We start from the raw sequence: 13202 nt of genomic DNA, 5'->3' as shown, positions 1-13202 counted from the left end.
CTACTGCGAATGACCTTGCCTTCTTTGACCTTGGTCAGCATCTCTTATTTATTTTGCTTGATGACATCAGGTATTTGAGTCAGGTTGGACTCATGATGATCAATGGCAGCCTGCACATTCTCCAGTTCTTTCTCGAGTTTTGCACGCTTGGTTTTTAGTTAGTTTAGCTCTGGTTCGATCCTGAGAGAGGAGTTCTTCAAGTTATCGATTAGTTGTGCTGGCTCTTTGGCCTTTTGTTTGTTGGAGTTCTTCTTGGCCAATAAATCTTCATGACCAGCTAGGTTTCTCTGAGCCCTTTTCACTCTTGGAGCTTGATCCTCAATGTTGGACATAGGTGTTAGAGCTTCAATAAGATTCGAAGGTAAATTACCCTTAATGGCTAGAAAAGTTCTTCTAACTGAATCTGCATCCTAGACCAAATCGGTTATATCATTCTCAAGCATTAGCAATATGTCCCTTAGCCGATTTCTGGTCTCTTCTGATAAAGTCTCTTGGAGGGAGGTGACTGATGAGTTAATCTCACCTTCGTCTATGTATTCTTCAAAGTTAAAGGAATAGCTCAGAGCTGGAGAATTAAGTGTCTATATATGAGCAAAGGAAATCTTATCAGGAGGACAAATTTACTACAGATTGTTTGAAGGGGATTCGGTTGGTTTCTTGTCTAATAAAGTTAGATGGATCAGGGTCACCCATAGGCCCAAGGTAATAGACATTGGGAACAACAACCGATGAAATCAAGATTTTGTTCCTTATTTCCTAGGAAACAGATAGAATAAATTTGAGAAGAAAGGAAATACAGGGCAACGGCTAATATTTGGAAGATGGGAACTTGAAAGCATACCACAAGGACGTGGTCGCTGGTCGCCATTGCAGCTAAGATGGATCTAAATCTGAGGAAGATTACTTGAATAACAGCTTTATAGAGCAGAGGATTTGCTAGGGTTAAGGCCTTGGCGATAGTGGCTTTAGTTGTTGAGGCTTACTCGAGAAAGAAGGGGAAAGTGAATAGGTTGAATGAGTTGGAAATAATACTGTTGGGGTATTATATAAAATTCGGACCGAGAAATCAGGAGTTGCGCGTATATTTCAGAATAAACGGTTGCGACACCGTGAGAAGGTAAATAGAAATTTTAGAATAAATTATTTTTATCCCAAAATTGGGGGACATGCGTTTACACCAAAATCTGAAGAGAAAAAAGCGGGAACTCGAAGCTTCTAAGATTGTATCATCAAGGAATCAATCAGATGTGAATCGATATCGACTGATTTTGATGCAGTATCGGAATCGGCTATTTTATAGATGACATCAGTAGACGACGTCAATGGACTACGTACGGATGGCGTCGGGGAAAAATATGTCGGACTCTAAAAAAGGAAAAGATTAGAGTCCAAGTTATTTTTAAGTTAGGAATGTTTTATTTTGTTTCAAGAATTGTAATAAGTCGTATTTGAGTCGGATTCATGTTTATATTCTAGGTATAAATATTGGACTCCGGTTATTGTAAAGACATGAACAACCAATCAATACAATTATTTTTTTAGCTTCATGCCAACCCTTAGGAGTAGTAGTACTGTAGATCTTGATGAGTTCTTCAACAAGCAGGGCTGCATCGACTGATCGACCTCCGGCTTGTCTGCGAGTACCGTCATGACTTATATTATACTTGTAAAGTTGTATCAGTCGATTGATATTTTACGAGTATAGTATAAGTTAGTTATCGATCTATATCATTATTCGTAAGGCTACATCAACTGATTGATCTGTTATGGATCATAATATAGATCAAAGTTATCGATCTTGTGTTAAATAACTTGTTGTTTAATACAATATCACCAGTTATCGAATCTTCTAAGATTAGTAAGATTTTCCTGGCTGTTTTTGGTTGATTCACCAGTTATTGATCTTGTTATAATTAATGTTTCATTAATTATAACAAATCATCTGATTGAGATAGAGATAGATCGGCATCATATCATCATAATTGGTCGTCTTCTAGTTTGGTCACACTTTGAATCTTATAATTGATGGCTTAATTCTGCTAGATCGGCTGTTTTACCTCTATTCCAATCAAGCATAGTATGCATCCAAAGACATGTTTTAGATCTTGGATGAACTCACTAGTTAATGAGATCTAATCTAATGACACCACCATAACTGCATTGATCCGATCGAACCTCACTGGTAAGACTTGAGATTAGAGATTATCGATTAGTGGTTTTGTTCGTGATCGAGATATGTACTCTGTTTGTTTGCTATGCATGGATCGGCTATTTTAGCCGATTCGTCTGTGCCTTCACACATATAGCATGTTTTTCATGAACCTGTTAATATATAGATGGTTTTATGGATTCTTTGGCTTTAGTTTGTTATCATTATCATAGCTATATCGATCTGGTCGAACCTCACTGTTGATGGTAACAGATTAGATTGAGAGCGTTTGTAGATACGTTTGTACTAGACAGTCGATTTGTTCGCATGTTATATCTTTCCTCGTTAAACTTATCTATAGATGTCAACGGGGCCCCTGTTCCCCAAATCCCCACGGGGAATTCACCCATTAGGGAATGGGGATGGTATGAATTCTACCACCACGAGGGATTAAACGGGGCTGAAGTTATCCCCATCGGAGATCACGGGGGCGGGGATGGTATGCAGGCCCCCGTCCCCGTTCCCCGCGGGGACCCGATTCCAAAAGCCCATATACTGGCAATGCCCAATACCTGTGATATATAAGCAATGTTGCAACCCTAGCTCCTGTCGAAACGATCAACGGAAACGTGAAACTAAAGTTACATTTCATAGTCCCGTTATATCACTTAGGGTTTTAAACCAATTTTTATTAAGCGAAAATGCTATAGAACATATATGTGCTACTTAAATAAAGTTTGAGGTGCAAACTTTGTAGATGACAATAAAATATCTGCGGCCCATGGGGATCCCCACGGGGACTAATTCCCCGCGGGGATGGGGATGGGGAGAAAGTCTCCCCCGTGGCACTTGACGGGGACGGGGATGGGGAATTTTCTTCCCCACGGGGACAGGGATGGGGAGGCACTCCCCGACGGAGAATTCCCCGTTGACATCTGGAAACTTATCGGCTCAATGTTTTACACTGGTTATATCTATCTAGCCGATGATGCTACTTATATCTGGGTGCATTGTACTTGTTATCATAAATCAATCATGACCCACGAACATCACAGTCCTTAACAGTCGATTTCTCCTCGTATCGGCTATTTAGTTGATTCTCCTGTTTGGTTGCTCTCGCGGCAGAATACTTAGAACTGTCTGGGCAAAACCAGCATGTTTCACCCTAAGCTACTGATAAAACTTCGTTTTCTTGTCAATTGCAGGTCAAATTGACTAGCACACCTTTTAGGATTTTCAGGATCGACTGGTCCTGTTGTGAAGCCAAGCAAGATCTACGGGTTGACTTCGCTCAGATCGTTCCGACTTGCTGTGTGTCAGGCGCATCGCCACATTTTTGCGTCAACACATATACATGTTATTGTAGTCAAATTTCATCATTCACAAACGGGATTAGTGGAATGGCAATGTCATTGTAGTACACTGCTAATATTGTATATTGCAGTAATCCGGCCACCGCTATCTTTTGTAATGTTAACTTGGTGCTTCAGTGTAGCCTCTGCTGTGGGGTAAAATTTTCTCGGGGATCAGTATTTTTGGAGCTGTAGTTGGTCGTCTCCAGTAAGCACGCGTATTTGCTATAAACCTTCATGTTCGCTTGTCTTATAATCCGTATTTTTAGTTTGTTTTTTCAGCTGAAAAAATATTTTTCTCTCACAACAAATCAGCCGAAACAGTGTTTCGTCTTTTTTTTAGCGAAGCGAACAGGGCCAAGGGTGGGTTCCAACGCCCTAGGGCCATGCTATTTTCTACTGCATCCATTTCAAATTATTAGACGTTTTGGTTTTTCTGAATATACTTTGGCTATGTTTTAAGTATGTGTTTAGTATCTATACATGGTGTATATCTAAGTGTATCTAGAAAAATAAAAACATCTTATAATTTAGAACGAAGAGACGATACACTTTGCATGCGTGACAAAATTTCTACCGTTTGTTATTGCTCCCGTGACCCTACTGCTGTTTACATGTGCATATGCAAGATTGCATCTACCAAATAACTTTTAAATATATAAGATTAGATTCTCAGCATTCTTCCGGTCGTTCCGGTCGTTGAAGGCCGGCGCTAGCTTGAGATTTTGTTCGTCTAAACAATAACATTCCCCTTGGGCCAGTTGCTGCCAAGAAGTGTACAATTGCAGGTAGAGAGCATTTGTGATCCTCTGATTCATGGCAGGCTGTTTCTTATATGTATTTCTCACATGATCGTGTGGCTTCGTTTGTTGTGTTATCCTTGGAAACTGCTGAGTAGAGATAAAATATATGTTTATATACAAAAGAAGAATGAAGGGCATTTCCCATGTGAAAATCATGCGGACCTCGGTGCTGATTCTTGTATAAACGGCATGTTGACATGGCTGGTGATGCCAAATCTTGTGGCATATACTTCTTCCGATTTGGTGATTGACAATAATCAGAAGTCGTCGTCGTCGTCTCTCATGTCATGTTTATCAGTTCATCATGGTATGGTGGGCCAAGTTCAGGCGAGATTTTTCTTCCAAAAAAATGTTCCATAATGGCAATTTAATTAGATGCTCAACAACTAGATGATCTTATTTTTGTAAAATGGAAGGCAAGGCTTCAACAACTTCTTCATCGAATTAAGCAGGCCTTTCCTCTCTTTTTCCCCCTACGCGTCTGAATTCTGAACTTCTGAAGAAACAACGTCTTTGTTCAAACTATGCTCGTCATTATCGACTCGTAGGTGGAACCAATGAGGAAGCAACGAGCAGAGCAGGCTAGGGCGATGATTGGCCCATATGACCCTCTCGGGCCCTGACCGAGGACCACCACAGCCTGATCATTCGCTTGCGTCCACTGATCGACAGATAGGGCGATGCTCTCATCTCATGGCCTGAGACCTGACAAACAAGGGCTCGGCGGATGCTGCCAGGCGTTACTGTACGAACACGGGTGTGGCACACCACACGCATCAGCGATAGACATCAAGCAGGAAAGGCGACAGTGATGATAAGGCAGGTAGGGTTAGCACTTAGCACCCATGTTGCAATCTGCACACACGTATTCACGCACTCAGGGCGCGTGTGCGTGCGTGCGTAAATCGCATTGCGATTTGCATATGGTCCATGAATATATTGGAAGCCTTTAAGATGAGTACGTTCTCAGCCACATTTTGCTCCAGTTTAGCCAGGGGAACCAGCCTTGCCAAATACAGTTGAGCAGGTCAGCTACGTGTCTGCTAAGGTTCGAATTATTGGGGAAATGATTCAAGTGGGCCTGATTTCGAGATTGGCCCATCGAACGGCGTTGCATGGCTGATAACAGCGCAATCGCCACTTGCACAGTGCTGAACTCATAGCGACAGCAGGAACTGTTCCTTTTTTTTTTTGGGGGGGGGGGGGGGGGGGGGGGACGCAAGAACTGTTCCTCGTGTGACGCATCAGAATCAGAAATAATCCACATATCTCTCTCCTTTCATTTTCCCTATTTTTAGATGCAGTATACACCTAGGGATAGCAGGTTGGTAGGAGCTGCTGAAGCATTAATTTTTCCTCTCTGAACTCTCAAGCTTTTTTTTAATACTAACAAACTCTGAAGCTTGTGAAATTCTTGGAGGTACGTACACGTACGTTATTAGGGTTTGATCACCTTGATGAAAAATATGCGATACTGACCTCACCTGGCCTCACACATCGGCATCACTGACGCTGCATAAGTCTATTGCCGCAAAGACTTTCCCATGTAACACGTCATCCCCTTCTTCGGCAGCTTCTCTTAGGGCCTTGTTTAGTTCCCTTCAAAGTTGTTTTTTCACTCTTTCTTCGTCACATCAATTTTTGAATGCTTACATAGAGCATTAAATGTAGGTAAAAAAAACTAATTACACAGTTTAGTTAGAAATCACGAGATGAATCTTTTGAGCTTAGTTGGTCCACAATTAGACAATATTTACCAAATAAGACGAAAGTGCTACTATTCATCGGGTTGAAATTTTCTTCAATCTAAACAAGGCCTAGGGCTTGTTTGGATGCCAAAATTTTTGGTAAAGTGCAACTGTAGTATTTTCGTTGTTATTTGACAAATAGTGTCTAATCATAGTCTAATTAGGCTTAAAAGATTTGTCTCGTGGATTTCGTCTAAACTGTGTAATTAGTTTTATTTTTTATTTATATTTAATACTTTATACATGCGTCTAAAGATTCGATGTGACGAGAAATCTTGAAAAATTTTGCAAAATAGGGTGGAACCCTTACTTCTCTCCCTGTCCGTAGAGAGCTAGTACTACTAGCAGTAGAAATGACACGGTCGCATGGAGGAAGTGTGCGCGGGACGCCAACTCGAGCAAGGCAGCCAGCCGCGCGCCGGTGCACATGGTCTCATCAATGCACGAGCATTGCCATATCCCTGTGGGATTACGGTGACCACCGATGATGATCCTGACACCACGCGAGCGAGCTTCTGATACACAGTTGCTGTTGCTGAACGAACTTGCTATCTGCTAGTACCAGTGCACTGCTGCTGATAGCCACGCTGTCGTTCTCTATGTTCGCTTGTTTACAAGTCGTATTTTTTTAGCCAACTTCTCTTATAATAAATCAGCCAACGTTACTTATAGTTATGGCTTATCAGCCAAACAAACAGAGCAACTGTTGGACAAGGGCGTGATTGGTTGCAGAGCAAGCCTCGAGCCACAGGACCAAAGAAGCCAGGTTGAGCTCGTGCAAGTGGTTGTATTTGGTTGTCTTTGTTGTTGGTTCAGTACGAGATGATGTCATGTTTGGTTGCATGCATGCATCAAAGTTTTGGGTATCTGACACATGAGCTCATGCACCATGTGTGAATCAAACCGTCCTGTATGGAGAGGAAAGTGAAAATTGAGAAGACAGAGACGTGTGGGATAGAGGAGGACAAATAAATAAAAGAATACAGGCTAAAGGTACAAGCAGAAAACCAAACACTACCCTAATGCACAGAGTGATACCGGATACACATTCGGCATGAGCGGGGCAACCGATCACGCCCAAAGAGAACCTCATGCATGTGTTCCACCCATCGGTCGGCCATCAGTGGTAGCTGGGATGCCGGAAAAGCAGACGTGAACCACACACACTGCCCTGGACACTTTAATTTAGTTTTATTTTACTTGCAAGTGAAGGTGGATGTTTGACACGATTTTGATACAGGCTTGTTTTCAGGAGGCTGCTGGTTGGCAGGTAAACAGCAGAATGGTCACCTCAATTTTTTTTTAAATACTCGGCACATTCCATTATCACTTATCAGGGAAACGATTGCAGAGTGTATGTAGAAATAAAATTGATGATCAAGTCATCGCAATATAATAGTGTTTATTGAGGCAGCATTGTGCCATGATATGTGGCATGTGCATTCCATTTTTTCTTTATGGAAGTGAGAGCATCTACAAATAAAAAGCTACAAAGATTTCAAACATGTGTCATTGCAATTAAAGATTTCAAACATGTGTCGTTGCAATTAAAGATTTCAAGCGGGTGCGCTTGCAATTTGCGTTGTGCTGTTTGAACTTTGAAGTGGGTCTTTTATACTGTACCAACATTTAATTTTCGATGCGTGGCATGGTGGCAAAACCTTTATGAAGCTTTCGCCCCATTCACGTGTCCTTAAACCTGATTTGATCCACATCTTTTTTTTATCCGGAACAATGTTTACCTCTCATAATTTTTTTCACATTTCTCCAAAATTTCTTCAAGCGAAAGGGACCTTTATTTTGGAGCATCTTTATTTGTGGCGGATGTTGGTTGGTATTACACAAAAGAAAAGTAGAAGATTCCCATGCACATGAATACAGAATACGTACTCCCAAACACCCAACACGAAAGTTCTTTGTCTGCTCCGATCCAGCTGAATACAGTACAGTAGATAGTTGAAGTTTGGTGCTCTATCAAAATACATGCATGGAAACTGCACAGCTGCCTGATGAATGTTAATGAGGTGTAGGACCAGCGTCAGGTAAAAGGTTTACCCTGACCAGCAGTGGGTGGATGTGGATCCAAAATAGTACATCTGTTACAACTTGGCTTAGACCCCGTTCAGTTGCCAAAAACTTTTGCATAGTAACTGTTACATCGAATCTTGCGGTACATGCATGGAGTACTAAATGTAGATAAAAAAAACTAATTACATAGTTGGTCGAGAAATCGCGAGACAAAACTTTTGAACCTAATTAGTCTATAATTAGACACTAATTACCAAATACAAACGAAATGCTACAGTGAGCCAAAATCCAAAATTTTTTTGGATCTAAACGCACCCTTACTCCATATTCGGTTTATTCGGCTTCTTTTTTTTCAGTCGGAACTGTGCTTTTCTCTCACAACAATTCAGTCAGAACAGTGTTTTTTTCAGTCAGTTTCAGCCAAGATTCAGCAAGCCGAACGAGGCCTACTAGTAATATTCTTCACGTATGGGCTATGGAACAGGACATAGACTTTGGAAATGTTGAAGCGCCACCAATCGATGATCTTTCATAACTGTCATGTTCGTTTAGTTTATAAGTCGTACTTTTTCAGTCAACGAATAATATTTTTCTCTCACAATAAATCAGCCAACAATACTTTCAGCCATGGCTTATCAGCCAAGCGAATAGGGTACTGGTGCCCTATGAAAAATAAACTTATAAGCTGCACAACTGCCTGCTAAATGTTAGTGAGGTGTAGGCCCATCTTCAGAGAGAAGGTTGACCTGAACCAGCGGGTGGACCGGTGGATCCAATGAAAACTACAATCTGTTACTGGTAATATTCTCCACCTATTGAATACGACAAAATACTGGTCTGGCTAGTTTATCGTGGGAGAAAAATACTGAAAGGTACTGTTCATATGAACAGTGACCGCGTGAGTGGGCTGGCTAGCACCGGCCAGCCCAGCCAGCCAGCCGAACACCGACTTTGGAAAATGTGGAAGCGCCACCAATCGATCGATGGGGCTGTTCGGCAGGACTGAAAAATAAGCCAAAATACTATTCTGGCTGATTGTTGTGAGAAAAAAATACTGTTCTATCTGGACATAAACAGTGTTTCTGTGAATGAGCTGGCCAGCCAGGCTGAGCCCAGCCAGCCAGCCGAACGAAGCCGATGTTCTTTCACAAGAAATATAATGAATATAGACAAGCCTTTGCTGTCTGCTGATCAATTCACTTGCGACTTGGGAATCCCCTATTGGACAAAGCCGTGCAGGTGGGAAACGCACATCAGAACTTCGGAGCGCCGCCAGACTTCGGTAGCCGGCGGTGGTGGCTGCTGCCGTTTGCCATGGGACTCTACCGCTACCGGAGCCACGGTTTTCGACGTACGTTCACGTTGGCCGGTGGTGGACGAGACGTATGCAGCAGGACGGAGAGAGAGAAGCCAAAGACCCAACCCAATGGTCGATCCATCATTGCGTCGCCAAAAAAAAAATGGTCGATCCATCCGATGGAACGACCGCCCTGGTCCGCACGGCGCCCCGCGAAAACGACCAATTGATGGAGCATGGGGGCTTCCCTTTTTACTCTCGCTGTTGCCGCACTGCAAACTTGCCGCCGAGTACAAACAACTGCCCCGAACACGTACGTCCTAACGTCCGTTCACGAGCGACTCCGGAAAAAGGCAGCTAAAACGATCCGGGAGGGTCTCTCAGCCCTCCCCCGGCGGCTAAAAACCGCGTCGATCGTTGGATCTTTTTGCCGATGATCAGTGGAGCTGAATAAAAGAACAGAGGTTTTTTTATTTTTTCTTAACCTTAGCTTCTCCTACTTAATACATGTATGCATAAAATTTTAAAAGATGATTTAGGATAACTCCACGTGCTTAGAATGGGTAGGGGGCTGAAGCCCCCTAGCCCCACCGCTGGCTACGTCCCTGCCGATGATGAGGAATTCAAGCAGCCATCGCATCGGTTTCACCGCGCCATTGGCCCAAATACGGGTGCGTGCGCCGGCCAGGGCACGCACGACGCCGAGCGAGCACCAACCACCGGTTCGCACGCTCGGCAATCGTTAACGCGCAGCGCCATACGCGAGGCGCAACCACGCGAGCCCAGCGCAGGCATCCTAGCACTAGAGCGGCATATATACCACCTCGGCACTAGAGCGGAGCGGCTGCTCTTGCTCTCGGCTTTCCCCTCTTTCTCTATCGCAGTCGTCGGTGCAGCATGGGGAACTGCCAGGCGGCGGAGGCGGCGAACGTGCTGCTCCAGCACCCGGGCGGGCGCGTCGAGCGGCTCTACTGGTCCACCAGCGCCGCCGAGGTCATGCGCGCCAACCCGGGTCACTACGTCGCGCTCGTCACGCTCCGCGTCGCCGAGGAGCGGCAGGACGCGCCCGGCGGCGAGCGGCGCACCGTGCGCCTCACGCGCGTCAAGCTGCTCAAGCCCAAGGAGACGCTGCTCCTCGGCCACGTCTACCGCCTCATCACCACCCAGGGTGCGTCGTCCGTGCGTAAAAATAACAATCAGTCCAGTACGCGCCCATGTGTGCCCTGCTACGAACTGATGAATGAACAAGCTGCTAACTTGCGCTGCGCTGCTGCAGAGGTGACAAAGGCGGTGCAGGCGAGGAAGGAAGAGAAGCAGAGGAAAGCGCAGCAGCAGCTGCTGGAGTCGAGGCAGGGCACGCCAAGGGGCGCGGCCGAGGAGGACGACGACGAGGCAGCCTTGGACGCCAGCCTTGATCAGGTGATTATTACATGGATGGATTAGACTTTGCCTCTCGAACTCAACTGCTTTCCGATGCTCCCATGCACGCTCTCGCCATGACCCGTGCGCCTTTAATTGCTTCTGCAGCCTTCAGGGGTAGTTAGCTGTTCATCTTCTCGTGACTATCCTTCAGCCTGTTCGCTCGTCGTAAATGATAGTAAATTTTTAGCCAGAACACTCTCACATCAAACCAGTCAGCAGTAATAATCTACGATTGTTTTAGCCTCAGCCGAATAGGCTGCTTATCACCTGCTCTTGTCACTGGAATTTTTCCACTGTAGAAAAAAAATCTGACATAACTGAGAATCACAATCATGACAAGTAAACAAAACGGTTAAAAAAACTAATAAGTAAATAAAATATCACAATTTGAACATTCCAGGTGAAATGCATACAAGAAGATTGTATTATCTTTTTTAAGGAAAGAAGAAGTGTAGATAACTAACTGATGGTTGATGATGCTATAGCACCCAGAAGGAAGTACAGCATTAGATTAGGGGATAGATTAATAGGTGAGTTTCAACTAATGTCAGGGCCGGGGGAGGAATCGTTTCCGGGAATCTTTTCCTTTTCCTACGGATTTTATTAACCACGCAACGTGCAAAGGTTCCTTCTTCTGATTACTCTTCTGCTCTTCCCATCTGACTGCAGTTGGCGCGTCAGGACAACGGCAGCCGGAGCTCCAGTGCGCGGCACCGGCAATGGCGGCCGTCGCTGCAGAGCATCGACGAGGCCACGAGCTGATATGTCAGCTCAATACACTCATACCACACAAACCGTAGGGCCGTAAACATTGACTGGTGGACCTGTATTTTCGGTGATCACCTGGCCTCGATTAGTTCGTCGCAAGGGTTGCTATTGGCCTACTGCTACATTTGCACACTGTGAGTTGGAGTTGGACACCCTGGGATGAGAGGGCTGCTTCAGATCATGCAGTATGTAGCCTCGGATCCGTGTAAATTTTCAGGTGTTTGTTAGCGAGACTGCTTTGTTTCCCCCCTCCATACGGTTTGCACATCGAATCATATAAGTAACGAATTAGAGTACTAGATTACTATTAGATTTACAACCGGACATGTCATGTACTTGCCTCCCTTGCAGATGGGAATCGAGTGTATAGCTTTTGAGGATATCGCTGTGTCGTTTCTTTAGTATTCGCTGTTGATGCCAAATAGGCAATCATAAACTCAGTGCCAATGATGCCGGCAGCAGTTGGTGGAATCATCGGAGCCTTTTGGGTTGGAAGCTCATCATGCGTATTATTCACGTCGGCGATGCTTAGCTTAGCCCCTGTCCTGACGAATGGGCTCATGCACATTTGATTTGTTTAAGCCGTCGATGATGGTGTAGAACAGGACAAACGGTGTTTTGAAACAGATACCACGATACCTACATCCTGTTCGCTTGGCTTATGAGCCGTACTTTTTCAACAAACGAATAATATTTTTCTCTCACAAAAAATCAGCCAACGGTAACTACAATGCTGAAGAATACAGAGGTGTCTGACAGTGGCCGTAGATTAATGGCCAGTTGATGGTGTAGGCAGCCCACTGTGCTAACCACACAGCTCACCACAATTAATGCCCAATGGCCCTACCTGCTAACCACTTGCTAATCTATGCAATCGGCTCCAAGTTAAGTTGAGCTGCTGCCTGATGCAGTGGTGCTGCCGTGCTGGCCTTCGGCCGTCCTAGTAGTAGTTAGTATTCAACTACAAGCTTCCGCAACACTTGCATCGCAATTTGCACAGTCAAAATAAGGCTCCGTTTAGATCCAAAATTTTTTGGATTTTGGCTCACTGTAGCATTTCGTTTGTATTTGGTAATTAGTGTCTAATTATGGACTAATTAGGTTCAAAAGTTTCGTCTCGCGATTTCTCGACCAACTGTGTAATTAGTTTTTTTTTCGTCTGCATTTATTACTCCATGCATGTGCCGCAAGATTCGATGTGATAGATACTGCGCAAAATTTTTTGGATTCTAAAAAGGCCCTAAAGCAACTCCACAGCTCAAGATGCCGGATTTCCTCATTCACCGTGGTGTTCAAGCGAGCAGGGTGTGGTGCCTAAAGATGGCAACGGGTAAAATCCGCGCGGATACTAGCTTTAGATATCCATACCCGTGAGCAAAAATCCGTGCCCGCGCCCGCGCCCGTTAACCGTCACGGGTAGAAAACCATGCCCGTGCCCGCTATCCGCGGATATCACATGCCCGCGGGCACACCCATATACCCGCAAAAATGAAGCAACAAAGCACCCAACCATATCTTAATAGCAAGTAAGAAACAATATATCAAAAAATAAACGTCTATATCTCAACATTAGATAAAGTATGACACATTGACCATACAAGAGTAATCAAAAGTACGTCTACATTAGTGTATCTC

At 44.2% G+C, this 13202-nt stretch overlaps 1 protein-coding gene across 1 annotated transcript; it reads left to right on the top strand.

Moving 5' to 3' along the window:
- Nucleotides 1-10139: 10139 nt before the first annotated feature.
- On the top strand, nucleotides 10140-11947 carry LOC136464417 (uncharacterized). The gene is made up of 3 exons (XM_066463367.1): nucleotides 10140-10545; nucleotides 10654-10796; nucleotides 11469-11947. Exons 1-3 carry the CDS (start codon nucleotides 10275-10277, stop codon nucleotides 11559-11561), a joined length of 507 nt encoding a protein of 168 aa, XP_066319464.1. The 5' UTR covers nucleotides 10140-10274; the 3' UTR covers nucleotides 11562-11947.
- The last annotated feature ends 1255 nt before the right edge of the window (nucleotides 11948-13202 follow it).

Source organism: Miscanthus floridulus, chromosome 7, assembly GCF_019320115.1.
Source record: "Miscanthus floridulus cultivar M001 chromosome 7, ASM1932011v1, whole genome shotgun sequence".
NCBI classification, from domain to species: Eukaryota; Viridiplantae; Streptophyta; class Magnoliopsida; order Poales; family Poaceae; genus Miscanthus; species Miscanthus floridulus.
This window is presented reverse-complemented; position numbering and strand designations above follow the sequence as displayed.